The 16722-nt window shown below is 38.9% G+C and overlaps 1 protein-coding gene across 1 annotated transcript in view; it reads left to right on the forward strand.

Moving 5' to 3' along the window:
- Atp6v0d2 (ATPase H+ transporting V0 subunit d2) overlaps positions 1–16722 on the forward strand; it is a 42228-nt gene that overhangs the window by 20925 nt on the left and 4581 nt on the right. The window contains exons 3-5 of the mRNA XM_090338694.1: positions 9495–9673; positions 12163–12242; positions 13559–13636. Of these exons, the coding sequence (XP_090194820.1) occupies positions 9495–9673; positions 12163–12242; positions 13559–13636 (337 nt within the window). The remainder of the gene's footprint in view (positions 1–9494; positions 9674–12162; positions 12243–13558; positions 13637–16722) is intronic.

A 16722-nucleotide genomic window follows, 5' to 3' on the forward strand; every position in this document is an offset into this window, starting at 1 on the left:
AGTTCATTCTCAGTGTCATATACACTGAGTATGGCTGCATTTGTTCACTCTTGGTCCCTCTATTTATGTGCACAGAAATGGTTGCTTATTTTCTTTGTGTGTTCCAGTGCGAAGTCTTTTCTGTAAGTGGGCACAAATGATGCAGGAAGCTGGTCATGCCTCAGCTCAGACCTGTGGAAATGCTTTCTGTGTGAACATGTCTGCACCCAATCAAAGCCAGCAGAGAAGAGAAAACTCTGGCTTAGTTAGTTGCTGTTGGGTTGCTAAGACCAAATGAAGTCAGCAAAATTACTGGCTAAGGACTGTAGCTATTAAGAGGATGAATGTAGAAGAGTAAGACAGTAAGCAAGGCCAAAATGGGCATGCTCTTGTCAATTTTCTGTCCAGCCATCAATCATCCACCAGGGGGAGCAATTGATCTCGTAACCTGTAGTAGCCCTTCCCCAACAATTGCTCAGTTTAAACAAGATTTCAGGCTGTTTCAATACCCTTCATTTTTAGAATGGAGACTAAAGTCTACCCTGGTACAGATCCAGATATCTATTACCCAGATATCTATTGCCTTAATTTTCTTTAATTGAAAAGAAGCAGTTTTGAAAAGATGTATTTTTTTAACCTTTTTATTAATATTTATTTGATACTATAAGCCACTACCTTTATGGTTACTTTACATATTTTAATCAGTTAACTCTCACAACAACTTGACTGGATGCTAAAATAGATAATATTAGAAATAAGGAAGTAGATTAAGGACTCACATGTCAAAGCCCAGTGGTAACCCAAGTGTAATATATATTGGCCCAATTTCTTTCTATATGAAAAAGTTTCAAATGTAAGTATGTGTGTCTATATAGAGACACAGATGTTTTATATATAAGTACAAATAGAAATATATAGTTGGCTTTATTGCTTCTTTAGGAACTGTGATCACTGGGCACTGGTGGCTTATGTTTGTAATCCTAGCTCCTTAGGAGACTGAGGACTGAGGATCATGTTTTGAAGCCAGAATGGGCTGGAAAGTCCATGAGACTCTCATCTCCAATTAACCACCAGAAAACCAGAAGTGGAGTTCACCAGAAGTAGTGCTCAAAGTGGTAGAGCACTAACCTTGAGCAAAAGTGCTAAGGGACAGTACTTAGTCCCTGAGTTCAAGTCCCATAACTGACAAAAAAAAAAAAAGAACTAGGGTCATGTTTCATGGATTGATGAATCTATTGTAAGTTTTCCACATAAGGCATAAAACTCTGGCTTATATAATGAATCTAATATGTACCATTATGTTATTGTGTTGAGTATTTCATAATTTATTCATTCCCTTTCATCCTTTGAATTTTTTGTTTTATTTCACTTTTCATTGTTTTTTAGTTTGTTTTCTCTTGTTTTCTCCTGCTAGGAATGGGATTTAAACTCAAGGCTTCACACTCTTGCTTGGCTCTTTCTTACTCATGGTTGGCACTCTACCACAGGAATTAGTCTCCAGATTGGGCTTTTTCTGATTATTTTGGAGACAAAGTCTCTTAAGACTTTTTTTCCCCAGCTGGTTTTGAACACGATCTAGATCTCACCCTCCTGAGTAGTTAGGGTTATGGTTATAAGCCTTTTGGTGTGTAGCTTTTTTCTTTATTAGTTTCTCTCTTTTCTTTTTTCTTTCTTTCTCTCTTTTCATTTTTCTTTCCCTTTTTCTGTGCCAATACTAGCTCTTGCACTCAGGGCCTGTACACTGTCGCTGAATTCTTTTGCTCAAGGGTTGCACACAACCACTTGAACCACAGTGCCACTCCTGGCTTTTTCAGTGGTTAATTGGTAGATAAGAGTCTTTGGGACTTTCCTTTCTGGGCTTTCTTCAGACTTTGATACTCAGACTTCAGCCTCCTGGATAGTTAGACATTATTTCTGAGATAAGTTCTCAAAATTGACATTGGACTCACGATCCTGCACCTCAGCCTCCTGCATGCTGGGGTTATAGGTATACATCACCTCACCTAATTTAGGTTGCTTCATTTCTTTGCTGTTTTAGGTAATGATGCAACCCAAATATCACTAAACACAGAGTTAAGTTTGTTGCATTGTGCTAATTGTAATTTTTTTTCAGGATGAAAGTATCCCCTGAAAGAAATTGCTTTGTCAAAGGACACGAAGGTTTTAGATTTTTAATAGAGTGCTCTCCATAACTTAGAGCAAAGTCCTGTTTTTCTCCTAACCTCTCCACTGGAATTTTTCTTCCCTTTGTCTGAAAAAAAAAAGTAGAATTATCCAAAACTTGTGATATATGGTATTTCAAATACAATACAAATGAGATACTAGCTTAGCATCAGTGGCTCCCACATATAATTCTACTCAGGAGGCTGAGATCTGAGGATCCAGACTCAAAGCCAGCCCAGACCTCAAAGTCTGAGATTCCTATCTCTAAATAACCAAACAACAACAAAATGTCAGAAGTGAAGCTATGGCTCAAATGGTAGAGTGTTAGCTTTACACACAAAAGCTCAGGGAGAGCCCCCCAGGCTTTGAGTTCAAGCCTTAAGACTGGCCAAAAAAAAGGAGATTCCGTTACTCCTAACCTTGTGGAGAACAGCCTGTGGTAGACACGGCATGTTAAATAACAAGAACTATTACCTTACTGGTGTTTTTCTCTGAATTACTAGAATATATCATACCCAGTTAGAAGACAGAGTGTTTCTTTTTAAGATACTTTAGTAATTTTCCTAGATGGAAAAACTGCAGATGATATTAGAAATGGATAGCAGAAGTCCTAGGACTTCCATGTAGCCAGTTATTTTCTTTATTTCTATTCACCCAAAGGTAATTCATCTGTGTATAAACATAGAGAAAGGTTTATCAATAAAAAAAATCATTGTATCCCTGCACTGTAGGCCTTTATGAGTCCCTAAAAATGCATTTGATAAAGCTTCCAGCTTCACAATCAATAAAGATGATTATTCAACTATACATAACTATTTGAAATGAACATGTGAAATGATTCATCCAAAAGCACACAGTTGAAGGTGGCAGAACTAAACAGTTCAGAATTCAGGCTTGGCTTAGTGGTAGAGTGTTTGCCTAGCATGCATGAAGCCCTGGGTTCAATTCTTCATTATCATATAAACGGAAAAAGCTGGAAGTTGGCACTATGGCTCAAGTAGTAGAGCACTAATCTTAAGGAAAAGATGCTTAGGGACAGTGCCTAGGTGCTGAGTTCAAGTCTCACGACTGGCAAAACTTTTTAAAAATGGAAAAGCTTCAGAGTTCAGGCCTTATTTCCTTATTTCTAAAAAGACTCAGGGACAGCATGTGAGCCCTGTGTTTAAGCCCCAGGACTGGCGTGCATGACACACAGACAGACAGACAGACACAGACACACACGCACACACACACACATACACACACACACACACACACACACACCAGAATATAGTATTTAAACATTTGTGAATGAATATGTTTAATTATTCTTTATAGTCTCTACTGCCCCTACCAATGTTGAAAATGAATTTTACCCCAGGATTAACAATACAAATACAGGAGGAGAGGTTACCTGTCACTGGTGTCATTAATTAGGATTAAGGAAAAGTATGAATTTGGATAAGGCCTTAAGAGATGAAAAGAATTTCAACTCTTAGCATATTTAGGTATCTGGCAAAGAATAAGAACAAACACACCAATGTAGAAAACCAATCCTGAAAGGGACAGAGAAATCTGAGGAATGTTCAATGCCAACAGATGGCAAACTTTAAACACTAAAGTGTTTGAAGACTCCCTGCTACCAAGGGCTTGAAAATTGCCCAGTGATCAGCTAAAATGTATTCATAAGGACAATGCTGATTACTGAGCAACTTTTAAGTTTTGTGTGTGTGTGTGTGTGTGTGTGTGTGTGTGTGTGTGTGAGAGAGAGAGAGAGAGAGAGAGAGAGAGAGAGAGAGAGAGAGAGAGAGTTCTAAGAAAAATGTACGAGGCAGCAAAATTGTTTTATAAAATAAAATTTCACTTCCTCTACTGAAAAGCACAAGAAAAGAGAAGCTTCAGAGAAATAAGTGTCATGCAAAAAAATGCAGGGTGTGTATGGAGACACAACGAAGCTCAGCAGATGATTCAGCAAGGAGTGCAGAAGAGCAGGGCTTCTCCACATGAGCAAGTGGGGTTCGTGCTGAGTGTTACAAACCCTTCATGTTCTACAGTGAGAAGCAATGTGATTAAAAAAAAATTGTATTTGAGGGGGCCGGGAGTTTGGCCTAGTGGTAGAGTGCTTGCCTGGCATGCACGAAGATCCAGGTTCGATTCCTCGGCACCACATACATGGAAAAGAAAAAAAAAGCCAGAAGTGGTGCTGAAGCTCAAGTGGTAGAGCTCTAGCCTTGAGAAAGTCCAAGGACAGTGCCCAGACCCTGAGCTCAAGCCCAGGACTGGCAAAAAAAAAATTGTATTTGAAAAGTAAGCCATTGGGGAAGTATTTCTAATATGGCCCTTTCTGGCATGTCACAAGAAATCATTGGTGGACTTGGATTATGGGGGAACGTTGTCTTTCCTGAGAAGTTGAATTGAGGAATAAAACAAAATATAAAAAGTGGACCAAACACATTTCCTAGACCTCCTGATGAAAAATTACTCCAGAATCTACATCCTTTATCCCTATGTCTGTTTTTCCCACATTTACAAATGTGACCTGGTCAACCTAACAATGAGTTCTGCTCACTTAAAGCAAAGTTGAATCATGACTGTAGAGACTGAGATGCAGTAGATTCTCCAGACAGAGGGCTGTTGGTGGGGCCTGAGAGGTAAAGAGGAGTCGGCAGCAATCAAGGTCTGATTGAAGGAAGACAATCAGGACTAAGCCGTAGGTTAGTCAGGATGCTTTCAGACAATGAATCTGTCATAATCACCAAGCTGTTTGCTATTCATCTGAAACCAAATGAAGAAGAGTGAGTCATGAAGTGCCTCTCATAACTCCTTAAATACGAAAGTGACTGTCATTTGCAATTATTTAGCAAGCACTGTGTTGCATTTCTTTTTATGGTTTTATTTTTTATTATGGAGCATTGATTGTACAAAATGATGTTTCCTTTTTTACACACGTGCAGATAATGTGCTTTGATCATATTGTTTTGAAATGAGTCATTCCCAAAGAGTTAGACAACACTGAACTTTAAGAAATGAAGGTTTCTTAAAGAAAACATCATAGTGGCCACAGAAAGACACATAGGCTCCAGCATGTAAAACCAGCACCAGGAGGCTGAAGCAAAAGGTTCACAAGCCTGAGGCCAGCTTTGCCTCAAAACAAAAAGATCCAGAATAGTAATAGGCTTTCAAAATATGTGTATATCAAACCTGGGAACAAATCTCCTAATAAGTAATGAGATCAATGGACCAGAATGTTCCAGTCTTTCACATGACTGCACTACACAACTCTTCATCACCCCCTACACACCACCCCCTTTTGAAAGGCTCATTTTAGCTGCAACTAAATGCAAAACCAGGGAGGACCTAGAAAAGAATATAAACACATTGTCACATTATAGCTCATGTAGTTTGTAACATCTTCTCAGCATGCAAGAAAAATCTCTCCACCATGCCAGCTGTATTCTGTGTTTTCCTGGGGGGTTCTAGTCATAATGCCAACCTTTCAAAGCTGAACAAATATTTTTCTCCTTCAACGGAGGAGAGGAGGTGCTCGTTAAACTGGTTTTGAAGTGGTGGAACTGAGCTTAGCATCAGGTTTATCTGCTCTAAAAATCCAGGCTCCCTCTACTGTGACATCTCATGTTGATTTTACAAACTGTCTTTGTATGCATGATTTGGTTGAATTTGCACAGTGACCCTGTAAAGTCTTCCCATCTCAGCCCAAGTTAGTATCTATGCTGAATTGTTCTATTACCTTTTATTTGCTCATTTCCTCATGTTTGTTTCTACTCCATCCTGCCACAGAAACCTTGGTGATTGCTCAAGCCAATGGATAGTTGCCAGCCCTTTCTGACTCTGTGAAGCTGTTACAGTTGCTGATAATTCTTTTCTCATTTATTTTGAGGGGCCTTTTTCTTTTCACCATTCTGACTAAATCTCACTTGATCTAAGACTCCTGTCTGACCCTAAGAACTTTCCTGAGGTCTACCCTATTCTTTTATCTAAAGTGAACATTTTATGTTTTCTGTGCTGGGAGTTGAACCTGAAGCTTTGTATATCTAAGCACTCCATCACTGAGCCCATCCCCAGCCCATACAGATTTCAAAAGCATTTCAATGATTTTACCTTCACCACATCTGGAAAAGTAATCCAAGAACAATTAATAAAGGACCTTGTGTATGTATGGGATGAGAAGGAAGTCACTGATATATTTTTAGAAACTAAGACAGTGATGTGGCCTATAAAAACAGATTACACAGAAAGAGAAATAGATTAGGGCCACTCAGGTTTTGGTATTGTGTGATAAAAGTGCCAGTGGGGACTGGGTACTGTGGCTCACGCCTGTAATCCTAGCTACTCTGGAGGCTGAGATCCGAGGATCAAGGTTCAAAAGCCAGCCCAGGCACAAAAGGACTTGAGACTCTTATCTCCAGTTAACCCCTAGCAAACAGGAAATGGGGCTTGGATCAAGAGTAAAGTGGTAGCCGCTAGCTGAAGAGCTCAGGGACAGCGCCCAGGCTGAGTTCAAGCCCCATGACTCACAAAAAAAAGGGGGTCTGTGGGGAAATTAAGTACTCACATTCACCAAAAGGAAGTAGAGAAATATGGAACAGGGTTGAGAAATGTAGTTTGGGGTGGAGTATTTGCCAGCAATAAATAAATAGATAAGAACATAATTTAAGGCTTCTGAAACAAACATTGATTAGAGCTGGGGATTTGCAAATAGTTTGCTTCTGTAGAGTGGAAGAATAGCCTGCTATTGACATTGAAGTTCCAAAATATTTATTTACAGAAGGAAGTTCTAAAACAGAAAATTATAGTGCTATGTTGTTTGTGCATTTAGAAACTTAGCCCCAAATTTGGTAATTACCATATGGAAAACATATTTTAGCTTATTCCAATATCCTTAAACAAGTTTAAATGAAGAGAAAGAACAGCGCTAAAGATCAGAGGGAAACACTAAAAATTGTGCCTGATTTAAGATGTTGTTACCTGAAATTTGCAAAGGAGCCCAAGTTACTATGGCTTTGCGGGGGGAGGGGGATGAGTAATGGTTGTTTATGAACTAGTTTCAGTGTTGTGTAGGTATTTGAAACACTCTGAAGAAGTGATGGACCCTTATACAAGGGACCTCAGAGCGTGGCCCTGGCGACTCATGCCTACAATCTTAGCTATTCAGGAGGCTGAGTTCTGAGAATCAAGGTTTGGAGCCAGATTGGGCAGACAAAAAGAAAATGACACTACTTTCTCCAGTTAGACAGCAAAAACACAGAAGTAGAGGTGAGACTCAAGTGGTAATATACTAGCTGTGAGCAGCCAGGAAAGGTGCTGAGTGAGAATGCGAGGTCCAAACTTCAAGCTTCAGCTTGACAGCAGGTTAGAGCAATGATCTGAATCAAAGTAGGGTTTTTTTTTCCTGTGATAAGCAGAAGGGTTACAGTTACATCAGTAAGGTAATGAGTACATTTCTTGTGAAACAGTGTTATCCCTCCCTCCTTTTCTCAGGCTTTCTCTGGCCCCTGGCCCCCCCACCCCACCAGGTTGTAAAGTGCATTTCCGACATAGTGTCTAGTAAGTATCACTGTTACATTAGTTCACCCTTTGTCCTTCCTCTCCTTCCCTTCTCTGAGTCTCCTTCCCTTCCCCAAACCAGAAAAAAAGACCAAGGGTACCAGAATCCAAAACAGGGACAAGGCATAACCCACAGGAAAAAAATGCAAGAAAAAAAAAGGAATAACAGCAAACAGTACAACACTCTCTTATTTCCATATTTTGAGGTTCATTTTCATTAGCATCATTTTGTATGATCAGATGTACGTAACTTTAAGCTATTGTGATCCTCTGCTAGAATCATCCTGGACATATTCTGGTTATTACAAATGAGGGAAACCATGGAGCCTATGTTTCTTTGAGTCTGGCTTACTTAATATTTACTTAACATTTTCTGAATCAAGGTTTTTTTATTCCTCTTAATTACAAAGTGGGGATAATTGTCTTTATGGCATTGATCTTCTGGGAGACTTGAGTAGAAACATGCGCATCACCCCTACTGCACAGCAAGTTCCTCTGAAAGATTTAACAGTTGTATCTAATTTTTTGAAACAGAGCTTGCTATATAACCCAAACAGGCTTTAAACTCAGAATCCTCCCACCTCAGCTCTCAAATGCCAGGTACTCTTTCATCCCCAGGTCCAGCCTAGAATATATGTTCTTAGAACCTAAATTTTTAATCAATGTGTGAGAAGTAATGCACCTACTATCTGATGAATGTAACTGTAACCCCTCTATACATTACCTCAATAGTAAAAAATAAAATGAAAAAAAGAACTTAAATTTTTTAAAATTAGCTAGCTTATTCAGACAGTTTTACATGACTTCAGGATTTTTACAGTTGCCAAATATCAGAGTTATAGAGTAAAACATTTAAAGAAAATTTAAAATAAGAGCATGTATAAATCATGAATAAGTAAAAAAAATTATCCTCATGAAATAGGCACTAATCCTGGCTCTGTCACTACTTATGAACAAAATGATTTAAAACTTGAGGAGTTTGAACTCAATCAATAATCTGGTTCCTTAAAACTCAAAACATAACTTAAATACCATCAGCAATTATTTCATTCTTTACCATCCTATGCAGGCCTTGAAGATCTATAAAGCTAACAAGTGGAGAAAGTCAATTATTCTGTGGATATGTTGTCTCTTTGCCTCAACAGTCAGAAATACAGAATGTTTTCTTCACATCAGTGCTTAGGCTGTATTACAGATTCAACCAGTCAGTGTTTAATTCAGTGAGATTCTCAAGATTTCTTGTGGATTTGGATAAAATAATATGATACCTTCATTCTACTACATAAGGACCACTCCACTAGCCAAAGCTCACTTAATTTTAGTTAGCTGAATTTTCCCCCCAAAATATAAGCTCTTCTAGGGCATTGTTCCTCACTCACAGCTTAAAATAAAAAGCTTCAGCCACGCTCATGGTGGCTCATGCTGTAACTCTAGCTACTCAGTAGGCTAAGATTTGAGGATCACAGTTCAAAGCCAGTCCAAGAAGGAAAGACTAAGACTCTTATCTCCCAGATAATCACCAAACAGCCAGAAGTGGAGCTATGGTTCAAGAGGTAGAGAACTAGCCTTGATTGAAAAAGCTGAGGGACACCACTCAGGGTCTGAAATCAAATCCCATGACCAGCACAAAACAAACAAACAAAATAAAGAGTTTCAGAGTCTAAAAAAATATATAACCACACATTTTTTTTCTGTAAAATAATAGTTTTTTTTTTTCTAATGGGAGAATGTGTACTTGATCTCTGTTTTGTACCACTGAAAGCTTCTTCATGCTGTTTCCCTCATGGCTGAGTCTTCTTCTTAACCAGGTGCAGTTACATGATAGACAATGTGATTCTACTGATGAATGGGGCTCTGCAAAAGAAATCAGTGAAAGAAATTCTGCCCAAGTGCCACCCACTTGGCCGCTTCACAGAAATGGAGGCAGTGAGCATAGCCGACAACACCTCAGACCTCTTCAATGCCGTGCTGGTTGAAACACCATTAGGTATGAATTTCTATGCATAGAATACCCGCCTGTGAGATTAGAGTCATTAGAAATTGCACCTGAACCCATGAATTTTTCCAGTGAATGCAGTTTCCTCCGGTGAGGACTCCTGGCTGTGAAACAGACATTAGGAAGCATCCAATTTCATTTCCTCACTTTTCAGCTACACACAAGTTAAACCAACCTGCTCAGGGTCACCTATGAACCATTTGTAGCAGAGATGAGCTGGGGCTTACCTCCCTGCCTCGAAAGCCTCATACTTTCTCCAGGGCCAATGAATGATAACCAATGAAGGACAGAACTTATCATTTCCTAAAATATTAATTTTCTAGGTCGGTTTTATGTACTTAATTTCTTGCCCTTTTATGTTTTAAATTTCTGTTCAAATAGTGTTGTTTCCAGTAAGCATTTTGTTTTAGGAGGTTTAGCAGTGTCATTTTTTTTTCTAAGATGCTCACGAGTGTCTATCCAATGAATGGAAGCAATGAAATGAATGCTAATTATAATTTAGCCCTGGTAATAATTATATTCTTCAAAGTCCTAAAGGGATAAGTCTGGCATTGTCTATCTATTCTTGTTAGGACATTTGAAGTAATAGTTTGCCATTGATCCAATCATTAAAACACTTTGCCTTATCCACATAAACAAACTGACTAATGTCTGATATACTTCCAGTGGTGTCACTCCTTTGGACAACTAACTTACAGATTAGCAAAATAAATACCAGGAGGCTGGAATGTGTGTTGTAAAGGAGAGTGAGAGCAAAAGGAGGGAGGCAAGGCTGGGAATGTGGCTGTGGTAGTCTTGACTAGCATGCGTGAAGCCCAGGCTTTAATTCCTCAGGAGAAGAAAAGGCTGGAAGTGGCTCTGTGTCTCAAGTGGTAGAGCACTGGCCTTGAGCAAAACAAGCTCACAGATAGCACTCAGCACCTGAGTTCAAGCCCCAGGATTGGATTAAAAAAAAAAAAAGGAGGATAAAGGAATGGAGAGAGGAATGGTGGGTGAATATAGTCATAATATTCAAAGGACATATGTGAAAATGGTAATGTCTTAACCTGAAGGAATAAGTGGGTTGAGATAATGATAAAAATTATAACATTTATCAAGATGCATTGTACTCATAAACTGCCATAAACCTCTGTATAACTACCTAACTACAACAGTAACAATAATAATAATAACACACATGGAGAGGTGTGCTAGAGATTTGGCAGAGCCTACAACCCCAGATAAAATACTGGCCTTGTAAAACAGACATTTTTTATTAAAGAACTTATTAACATTGATTTTTACATCATATTTCAAATGATAAGTTTAACAAACAAATGTTCAAGAAGGGAATCTCTATAGACAATCACTGGGACTTAGTATTTAGTACTTAATCCAAATTAGGCTAAGGGTTTGTATGTCATAGAAACATATTAATTTATGAAATAAAACATTATGTCTATAGAGTCATAGGTTTTTATATCTATATAGTTATGTTTATATTTCCATTACCATATCCATAGCATTGGGTATGCAGATATTGAGTCCTTGCTCTTGTACTCTTTGGATTTAATAGCCACATATTAAGGATACCATGCGCCTTTTGTTCCTTTGATCTTGACTTGTCTCACTCAACATGATTTGCTCTAGATTCAGCCACTTCCCTGCGAATGCCATTATTTTATCTTGTCTGTTGGCTATGTAGAATTCCATTGTATATATATACCACATTTTCTGTATCCATTCATCTGCAGTAGGGCATCTGGATTGTTTCCATTGCCTGGCTATTGTGAATAGTGCAGAGATGAACATAGCTGAGCAGGTATCCTTATCATATCTTGGGTCATGTTGTTCAGGGTAGATGCCCAGAAGTGGTATGGCTGGATCGTAGGGAAGGTCAATTTTCAGTTCTTTAAGAAACCTCCACACTGCTTTCCAGAGTGGCTGAACTAGTTTACATTCCCACCAGCAGTGTAGTAGGGTTCCTTTTTCACCACAACCCTGCCACAACTGTCATTGTCTGAGTTCAAAATCTTGGCCATTCTTTAAAACAGACATTTTTTAAAGATGAAAGAAAAAGTTTGTGTCACCTTGAATGGCCCGTGGCTCTGCCTGGTTCCAGTATGGTAATTTGAGGAAATTCTACTCACCTAGCATTCTTCATCTCAGAAAGAATTCTATCTTATGATAATAGAGTTTTGAAAACTAAATATAAATGTACTTTCAGTACAAGTCAATACCTGATATAAGTTTGATGGCAGATGGTAAACATTGCTCTTAGATGATATGAGTTATGCAGGAAGGGTTTCATGAAGTAAGCTTTAAGTAAATATATCCAAAGTATCTTAAGAATTAAATAAGTTAAAGTATACTCAATGTCTGGTGTAGCAAGCAGTAGCTAGGGCTCTCAGAGTAAGGCATAATGAATAACAACTCCCATCACCATGATTATAACTCTTGTTTTTGATTCATATGTTTTGTGTTATAATTTTGACTTACAGCTCCATTCTTTCAAGACTGTATGTCTGAAAATACTCTAGATGAACTGAATATTGAATTACTGCGCAATAAACTGTACAAGGTAATGCTTTTTTCACACATTACTTTTTCTTGAGTACACAGTCTATTGTACTTGAGTTCTTTATGATTAAGGTTGCTTTGTCCATTAGCAAACTTCTGCCATTAAGAAGCTATGAAGATTTGGAATTTATCTTCTATTGATTTGTCCTAGCTCTTAGTTACAAGTATATATGTCAGCTTCCTTCAGCCAGCAAGTTTTGGGGAAGAAACAATATCTCCTTACTCTTCTGTGTTCCTTGCTCCATGTGCAATGCCCTATGTGTATAAAAGGGAGTGATTGCATGATGGTGAGAAGAAAGATAAACAAGAGAAGAGAGTCCTATCAATTTATTTAAGGCAACCAGCATGTAGTAAATTTTCTGTTATATGAAATCCATCTTTGTTGTTGGCCTTGCTATAGCTAGAGTCATTGTATCTTAATTGTTTGCCCATGGAGTACTCAATGCCATAACATAATAGCAATTAAATAATCTCACTGTCTGCTTGGTTCTTTAGAGAAACCCCAAACATTATAAGATGATCAAAATCTACCAATTTGCATTCAACACACTGAAGCACTTCTGAACATTCTCATGAGCAAATGAATGTGCACTGCCCTGCTATATGAATAGTATGTTATGACCAAATATGTGCTAATTGATCCATTGTATTATAAGACATCTCTCTTAACAAAAGCATGGTCTTGCTGGCCATTTTTGAGGAGAATTTCTGAGCAACAACTAACAGAAACCATTTCTCTCAGCAAAGTAGAAGCTCCAACTCAATGTAACAACACAATGATGACGACATTGGTGCTAAGCCCATTCCTCTGAGACTAAATTGAAGCAGGCAGAGGTCCACTAACTGGTATTAGCCAGTGTATATCCAAGTTGGAATTCACACACGGGAGGCCTTACCCTACAGCCTGCCTAATATCTCTCCACATGTGTCCCTAAGAGATGAAAAGTCAGGACCATGAGAATCACTTGTTGAGTTCAGAAAAGAACTCAACACTCCTATTAGAATTAACATTCTTGTTGGAATTCTAGCCAGAATCAACCATGTGAAAGAACTCAAGAACCATGGGAAAAAATGCTTGTGAAGTAATGATGAGTCAGGATAATTTTCTTTTTGCTTTTTATGGGGTTCTGTTTTAGTTTATGTCACATGGCTCCAGTGTGAAAGCCTCCCACAAATCTTATTATAAATTATCTCCCTGCAGGAGAAATAAATTCAGTTGCCATTAAAGTATTTAATAAACCATGAACAGCTGATCTAGAAATTTCCAAGAGGAAAATAAATTCAGTTTATTACTTTATGATTTTTCTTCTTTTCAAGTCATACCTTGAGGCATTCTATAAGTTCTGCAAGGATCATGGTGACGTCACAGCAGAGATTATGTGTCCTATTCTTCAGGTAAGAAAAACTCTTTGAACTTTTCTAGGCCACATTATTATGATTTATCATACTTTTATTTCTCTGACTCTGCTTAGATTGTTTTTTAGTGCCACTCCTGGAACTTGAACTCAGGTCCTGAGTGTGTTGCTGACCTTCTATGCACAAGGTGAGCACTCTGACTAAGCCATAGCTCCACTTCTGGCTTCTTGGTGGTTAATTTGAGAATAAAAGTCTCACCGGACTTTTGCGGTTGACCATAATCCTCAAATCTCAGCCTCCTGAGTAGCTGGAAGTACAGTCCTGAGCCACCAGAGCCTGGCCTGATCATTAAAATTTTTCAATTAAAAAGCTATTTTGGGGGGGCAGGGAGTTTGGCCTAGTGGTAGAGTGCTTGCCTAGCATGCGAGAAAACCTGGGTTTAAGCCGGTGTGGTAGCTCATGCCTGTAATCCTAGTTACTCAGGATGCTGAGATCTGAGGATTGAAGTTCAAAGCCAGCCTGGGGATTAAAGACTGTGAGACACTTATTTCCAATTCACCACTAGAAAATCAGAAATGGCACTATGGCTCCAGGGCTAGGGTGGTAACCTTGAGCTGAAGAGCTCAGGGACAGTGCCCAGGCCCAGAATCCAAGCCCCACAACTAACAACAACAACAAAAAAAGAGTCCTTGAAGTAAAAATCTGATACAGTGTAAAAATTGTCCTTATTTATTATCATGCATAAAATGAGTATTAAATAAAGAAATGATTTGTTTTCATGACATATTTAATGTCAAAAGTGAGCCAGACTCCCTGAGACATGATGGTTATATATCATCAGTAATCTGGTGAGCCTGTGAAGCTGTGTAGTAGTAGAACATTAGCTTTGATAAAAAAAAAAAAACCAAACAAAAACATTCAGGGACAGTGTCCAGACCCTGAGTACAAGCCCCAGGACCAGAAAAAAAAAGAGTAAGGTCAATTTACATACAGTAGTAATAAATAATAAGAGATCAAAGATAATAATATCAGACAAGGGAAGAAACAGGCCTCATTATGAAAAATGATGTACTGGCTAGGACATTTCACTGCAAGTAGATTTCAGCCTGAAAAGTTAGAGAGAGGAGCATAGGTACTGCAGCCAAGGGATGAAGTTCACACAAAGACAGCAAGTTGGAAAGTGCCTGCGCTGTTCAGATATCCTGTCCTATAGGTCAAAATCTGAAGGGCAGTAAGAAGCCCTTCATGTTCTCGCCTACCTTCTGTCCATCCACTTTTACAATTGCCTCCCCAGTGTTTGAGTGATGATCATCTCTCCAAAATGTCATGTTCTCCTTCATGCAGATCCTCCTTTCCCATGGCCTTTCATGTACATACCTTCCAATGATCATGTTTCTCCTGTTCATTGATCAGTTCTGAATAGCCAGGTGAGCCTGCCACACAGAAATTTTTTTTTGACCAGTCCTGGGGCTTGAACTCAGGGTATGGACACTGTCCCTGAACTTCTTTTGCTCAGGGCTAGTGCTCTACCACTTGAGCCACAGAATGACTTCCAGCTTTCTCTGTGTTTGTGATACTGAGGAATTGAACCCAGGGCTTCATGCCTGCTAGTCAAGCACTCTACCACTAAACCACATTCCCAGCCCTAAGATTTCTTATTGCCATGAAATCTCCCTCTTGTATTTCTTCTCCTATTCCTACAAGATGTAAAATTACTGACAGGAATGCTTGTATGCAGTAACCAGAGTAGTTTCCTGTGTTTCCAAATAAGGCCACTCCCTGCTTCAGACCCAGAGTCATTTCCATGACTGTCATCCAAGATTCAGAGGGTGCTCACTCTGCTGATAGGAAACACCTGCTCTAACAAAACAGTTCCAGTAAAATCTGTTGTAAGCCTGGTTTTTTCACAAGTTGACAGTCAGAGGCATGAAAGATAGCCTAGAGCAATTCTTTTTTAGCTTTCTTACATGGAGAAACACCTTGGAATTTGTTAAACTTAAGATTCCTGTTCAGGGGATTTGGATTGTGGTCTGAGACTCTGCATTTCCTATGAGCTTTCTGGTGATGCCAAATACTAGTTACTCAGCAGGCTAAGACATGAGAAATTATGATTCAAAGCTAGAAAAAGGTCTTCAAGACTCCATGTCCAAATATTCGGCAAAAAGGAACACTGGAGGCATGTTCCAAGTGGTAAAGCACCAGCCATCAGCAAGAAAGCTGACTGAGAACACAAAGCCCTGAGTCCAAACTTCAATGTTGGCAACAGGAAAGCTACTTAGTCATTATAAGGAATATTGGGAAATATCGTAAGTCATGAACTTTCAACTGCTATGTTAGATTCAACAAACAACTAAAATAGTCTTGTGACAGACAGTGGCTGTTCAAAACCTAACAGTGAACAAGGGAAATGGGATCCTTCAAAGACAAGAGCATGTACTGAACGCAAAAGTTCAGATGTAGATTTCAGAACGATGGGAAACGTGCAAGGCAATCCGGGGACTTGGAGAAGAACGAGTGCTGAAATTCTACATATCCTAAGCACTGGAAACTCTTACCTAGTATGTAGAGAAGATATGTAGAGAAGAAACCCCTGAAATCAGTCATCCAAAAACAGAGTGATGAGAGTAGGATGGATAACTGAAAAAATAAAACTGCAGAGAACAAAGAAATAGAAAAGAAACCTGAAAAAGACATGGTTTAGAGGAAATACAGGGGCAAAGCTTGGCATATATGGGAGTGCAGCCCTACCTATGGTTCAGCACAAAGAAGACAGGACTTGAATGTCTTGACAAACTTGATGGTCATATACATTACAAGCAAGGAAATAGACCTTTCGAGGAAGATGAACTATCCTAAGCCACATAATTCTTAGCTACAGAGCTTGATTGATAAGATTGATGATTGGTTTTTGGCAGTACTGATATTTGAACTCAGGATCTCATGCCTGCTTTGGTTTGCTTGCTCAGTTGGCACTCTACTACCTCAGCCATGCTACCAGGCTGCTTTTTGCAAGTTACTTTGAGGATGAAATCATGTGTACGTTTTCTGTCTAGGCTGGCTTCAGATGATAATCCTTCTGATTTCAGCTTCTTGAGTACCTAGGATTATAGGCATGAGCCACCAGT

This window comes from Megascapheus bottae, chromosome 9, assembly GCF_031878675.1.
Source record: "Megascapheus bottae isolate mThoBot1 chromosome 9, mThoBot2.hap1, whole genome shotgun sequence".
In the NCBI taxonomy this organism is placed as follows: Eukaryota; Metazoa; Chordata; class Mammalia; order Rodentia; family Geomyidae; genus Megascapheus; species Megascapheus bottae.